At 37.3% G+C, this 6,000-nt stretch overlaps 1 protein-coding gene across 1 annotated transcript in view; it reads right to left on the reverse strand.

Annotated features, from left to right (window-relative positions):
* The window catches only part of CPA6 (carboxypeptidase A6), a 192,544-nt gene extending 186,825 nt beyond the window's left edge, over positions 1 to 5,719 (reverse strand). Inside the window, exon 1 of the mRNA XM_082259328.1 lies at positions 5,403 to 5,719. Coding sequence (XP_082115454.1) covers positions 5,403 to 5,503 — 101 coding nt within the window. The 5' untranslated portion in view covers positions 5,504 to 5,719. The remainder of the gene's footprint in view (positions 1 to 5,402) is intronic.
* Positions 5,720 to 6,000: the final 281 nt, after the last annotated feature.

Below are 6,000 nucleotides of genomic sequence, written 5' to 3' on the forward strand. Positions count from 1 at the left end.
TATTTTAACGTATACATTTTTAGTTTACAGCTGTATTTATTTGTCGTTTAAAATATTTTGTCCACTTGTATTATTTGTAGTGCTCACAACTCTTATGGAGCTCTAACTTCAAAAAGTGCCATGGGTCATGACGGTACTATATGAATCATTGATGGCCATAATTAGATCAAATGTAACACTGGTGTTGTGTTATGCACTGTGGTTAACACCTGAGAGAATTCTTCTATTTTAAAGTAGCCTGAGGTGAAGAAATATGGTCAAAAACCAGAGGGCTTAACTAGTATGTACTGGTTGACGCCACTTATTTTCTAAACAGGTAAAAAAATGTTTCCTTGTAAAAGGTGTCAGACTGTGGAGACAAATTGCCTCCATTAAATTTCCATTCATATAGGGGTTTGAGACAGGGGTTTACAGAGATAAAGACTCAACAACATGCCTGTGCATGGAGAGGATGGGGGCCACGCCTGTTTTTAAATTGTACCTTTACATGGTTCAACAAGTTATTTATTTCCAACCTGTTTTATGTTAGGAGGGGCTAACTTCCTACACAATGGCACACTGTAATGGCAATCAACTGGCTGCAGGACAGAGTGATGCTAAGTGGGCACAAGATCCCAAGAAAGACAGTGGACTTAGTTCACATTTAAATTAGCCAACAAGATAAAAAGAAATATAGGATGCATAACTTACTGCCCGTGTTAACCAGATGAGGATTGAATAACAGAGCACATAATTGAAAACCAGTTTGTAAAACACTTTTGGTTAGTTGTTGGCTTGGTGCATGTTATGACTAGAGCTAACTAGAGCTTCTAGAAACCATATGGATAGTAGATGCCATAAGCAGAATAAGGAGAAATGTAACTTACAATTCGTTTTTAGGCCAGTACACCCAGAATCCTTTATAACTTTATTTTGTCTTCTTCTGGATCAATTGCTGGTTCTGAAGATGCTATTTTGTTAATTAATTTTTTAACCTTTTGGTTGAATGCAATGGACATATGTCTTTCTTCAACCTGACTATGTAACACAAAGGGCATTTTACTAGACAAAACTTTTCATGCCTTATAGTTTTATAACTTTTTATGGCACATTAACCTGTGATTGATGGTTAACTGACTAATTGTATATGACAGTGCTGGTTTTGTTGGTATTAATCAGCTTAAAGTGCATATTCATTGAATATTAAACTATTTTGTTAGCCTTTTGTCAGGATGTGCATTCTTATTATTTAGGTTTGTTCTGTTGCAGGTGCTTTGTTATACGTGGCACCCTAAGTTGTCTATGTATTGAGGCTTTCACACAATTTTCTCCAAGGATTCCCACATTTTTTCACTTTAATCCAATTAGAAAAATTGAAGAAAGCTGTCGGAATCCTGGGTGAAAACCTTTATATACAGACACCTATGCATATATATTCTTGTTTTATACCACAAAATACAAGAGTTCTGTAACTGTATTTTGTGTTCATATGTTGCAAAGTTGTTCTCTTTGTTTATCTATATGCAACTGTGTAACATTTTTGTAGCATGCTACACGTGCTGCAAACTCCTAAAATACCAGATTTCTCACTTCTTCCTAACTTCCATCATAACTACTTAGCCACACGACGGTGTTGCCATGCCCAGGTGGATATTGCATGTTAGACTCCAGAGAGTAACCTTGGTCATGTTTTGTTTTTTTTTTTTTGTTTTTTTTGGGGGGGGGGGGGGTGAAAAGAGCTACTAAGAAATCATCCACTAAAGTAGCTATTTTCAGTCAGGGTTTTGTGGTACCCCAAGGTTCCTCCAATGGTTGCTAGTGCTATCTTGAGCTGTGGCTGACCAAACCCCATCTGATGGTGACTGCATAGTCTCGGAGCCAAACACACTTGGCAAAACCAGCAGCGGGACCCCAATGGTCTTTTTAGTCATCTGTAAGGGTGGCATTATGCCTACTGATATCCAATGCATGAAAGAAAGGAAAAGGAGGCGCAAACATCTAGTGCATTACCCGTGGTACTGTTTAAAATTATTTAATAAAATGCTGAATGCATACTCACAAACATGAAGAATAGAAATCGTGTTACAAATTCCCGTCACACGTATGTTAGAACATGTCCTGGAAATTGCGACCGCTAACATGTTTCGGGAGTCAAGCTCCCTTCCTCAGAGCCCTGTGAGTATGCATTCAGCATTTTATTAAATCATTTTAAACAGTACCACGGGTAATTCACTAGGTGTTTGCGCCTCCTTTTCCTTTCTTTCATGCACCCGTTTTGGAGTTCCCTGCCTGAGGAGAGCAGCACGCCAGTCTTCCTCCGTCGAGTGAGTGCTTGGCTGAAATTTTTGTTTGTACTGATATCCAATGTAGGTAGAATTTTCCCTTTGACCCTGATGAACTAGTTTTGTTCCACAACACCTGAAAATAATTTAGGGATTCCTTCGGAGTTAAAAGGTTTGAGAAAGCTGCAATAGAGTCTCAAAGACATAGGAAAAAACAATTTTGGAACAATTTAGGATTTATCGGGTTCTCTGAAGAATTTCTACAAGCTTACTCCAATTTCCAGGGGTAACAGTTTTCAAACCCTGTTAAGTGCTTAGAGTGTCAATGTCTACCCTTGTTCTGACAGTTATTTTACCTCCTTTTATCCACATGATTATTGGTTTCAAATAAAGAATTCAATAGAAGCTCCAACCTAATTACAAAGAAATGGTTAACTTTATGTACAGTGCTTCCAGTACTGCAGCTCATAGATATACAGTAAACTTGTTTTACTTTTGTCAGCTAATCATTCATTGTTATAGTCCTTTGGCCTAGTAACCCCCTCAACCAATTTTAAAAATGGCAAATCAACAAATTAGCAAAGCTTAAGTATTTAGGTCATGTTCTTAACTCCCTCAGGTACCATAAAGTCAAGAAACACAATACACTAATGTGTCCCAGGGTTATTCCTTTAGTAAAAATCGCATAAAAACAATATGCAATATGGATGCTAATAACCAATTATTTATGTCATGATTGCTGTGGAATGCCAGGAGGAGAAGAGCAGCATGATTAGTTGCATTTAGGAATACATACATTATTATGTCACTACAAAAATCAAGGCTACAAGTTTTTAACTTCCTCTTTTATTCTAAATCATTCTTTAGATGATAAATACTGTTTTGTTGACAGAAGGAAATGCAGCCTTAGTAGAAAATAGTTTTTAAAGAAATAGTTACATTTGACCTGTCTATGAAAAAGAAACAATCTTCTTTATTTATCAATATTTTTTACAAGAATCAAAGTTGCAATTAAGTGACTCCATTGATCTCTTCATATCATGTGGGTGTCCATGACAATAATAGGGTAGCACTGGGAAGTAATACAAATCTATAAAAAAATACCAGAATTCTAATTTCTTCCTAACTTCCATCTTACCTACACAGCCACGTGACAGTGTTACCATGCCCAGGTGGATATTGCATGCTAGAGTCCAGAGAGTAACCTTGGTCATGTTTTTTTTTTTTGGAGGGGGGGGGGGGGGATGAAAAGAGCTACTAAGAAATCTTCCACTAAAGTAGCCATTTTCAACCAGGGTTTTGTGGAACCCTAAGGTTCCTCCAATGGTTACTAGTGCTACCTTGAGCTGTGGCAGAAAACCACATCTGATAAGGCCTGCATAGTCTCAGAGCCAAACACACTTGGCAAAACCAGCAGCGTGACCCCAATGATCTTTTTAGTCATCTGTAAGGGTGGCATTATACCTACTGATATCCAATGTAGGTGGAATTTTCCTATTAACTAGTTTTGTTCCACAACACCTGAAAATGTTTTGGGGATTACTTGGAAGTTAAAAGGTTTTAGAAAGCTGCAATTGAGTCAAAGACATAGGAGAAACCAATTTTGGAAGAATTTAGGATTTATCGGGTTCTCTGAAGCATTTCTGCAAGCTTACTCCAATTTCCAGTGCTAGCAGTTTTCAAACCCTGTTAAGTGCTTAGAGTGTCAATGTCTACCCATGTTCTGACAGTTACTTTACCTCCTTTTATCCACATGATTCTTAGTTTCAAATAAAGAATTCAATAGGAGCTCCAACCTAATTACAAAGAAATGGTTAACTTTATGTACAGTGTTCCCAGTACTGCAGCTGATAGATATACAGTAAGCTTGTTTTACATTTGTCAACTAATCATTTATTGTTATAGCCTTTTGGCCTAGTAGCCCCCTCAACCAATTCTAAAAACGGCAAATCAACAAATTAGCAAAGCTTAAGTATTTAGGTCATGTTCTTAACTCCCTTAGGTACCATAAAGTCTTGAAACACAATACACGAATGTGTCCCAGGGTTATTCCTTTAGTAAAAATCCTATAAAAACAATATGCAATATGGATGCAAATAACCAATTATTTATGTCATGATTGCTGTGGAATTCCAGCAGGAGCAGAGCAGCATGATTGTTTGCATTTAGGGATACAAACATTATTAAGTCACTACAAACATCAAGGCTAAAAGTTTTTGACTACCTCTTTTATTCTAAATCATTCTTCAGATGATAAATACTGTTTTGTTCACAGAAGGAAACACAGCCTTAGTAGACAAAAGTTTTTAAAGAAATACTTACATTTGACCTATCTATGATAAAAGAAACAATCTTCTTTAGATATCAATATTTTTTACAAGAATCAAAGTTGCAATTAAGTAACTCCATTGATCTCTTCATATCATGTGGGTGTCCATGACAATAATAGGGTAGCGCTGCGAAGTGACACAAATCTATCATATATGTTACAGAACTATTTTAGCATGCTGGATAAGGTTCTCCCTAAACCACTTAGATTAACTTGGATTCACTGTGCACAGGGAATGAACCTTTAATTGTCAAAATAATTGCATAATCCAGTGCACATCTTAGAGCCAAAGACCATGATCTTCTGGATGCAACAATGAAATTAGGGATAATGCCAATTAATTGATGGTCCATATGCAGAAATATCACTGGCACACCATCAGCAGAAAGTATATGTAAACCATTTATTCACCACCATAAAGCAAAGCAATGTTTCGGGGGAACCTGTCCTCAGGCAGGTAGGACGTTGCTCTGTTTTATGATGATAAATAGCTTGCTAATGGTGTGACATTTCTACATATGAACCTTTTACTGCACAAATGTTGTACTGCTGAAATAAAACAACATGTATTTTGAAAGTATGAATTTACAGCTGTGGAAGGTAACCTGTGGTTTAAAGAACAAAAAATTCACTTTTCTTTTGCCTTTTTTAAAAACACTGGCATGTGCCATAGGAAAGCCAAGATGTGCGATACTAGACTGAGGTCATAGTTAATACATTATTAATACAATATAAAATAGCTCATCCTGAAATTTGAATGAACACATTTAAAGTAGTAGTTTGCAGTTATTGGATTTAAATTCGTATCTTACCCATCATAGCGGTTATTGTACAAGTGGCAGTTGCTCATTAGCCAAATATGAAAGATCAGGCAAAGCTGGAACAGATGCAAAACTCTCCATGTGATGTTCATAGTGACAATTTAGGACTGGAGGGGAGACCTGGACAGATAGATCTGTAAGAAAGCTGGTCTGTTACACTCTACTCATCCATATGATCTGCTCTGGAAGGAGGGGGAATCTGTGATTCAGCTGCTGGGAAAAGTTGAGAGCAGCTGATCTGAAGTTGGTTTCTGCCTGCAAATAAGCTGTGAACCACCGATGATGAGAGAGGGATGTATGACAGTGGGAGGATCTTTGCAGCTGGGTGAGATTTTTGTGTTCTGTCATTCAGCCAGGATTAGTATACTACAGACTGGGGAGGGCTGTTATGGGTCACATGGAATGGAAAGGAATGACATACAGCCTTCCTCTGTACAATACCCTCATTACACACACTACCTGGCTGCAAATGCTTTTGCTGCTTTTGCATTCCTAAATTCTAGTCAGTAGTAAGCTGAATGCACAGATACTAAGCCTACAGACACTGTACATGTGAACTCATTCTTCATCAACAGTGGCATTTATTTAA

This window comes from Pelophylax lessonae (assembly GCF_965119305.1).
Source record: "Pelophylax lessonae genome assembly, chromosome: 5".
In the NCBI taxonomy this organism is placed as follows: Eukaryota; Metazoa; Chordata; class Amphibia; order Anura; family Ranidae; genus Pelophylax; species Pelophylax lessonae.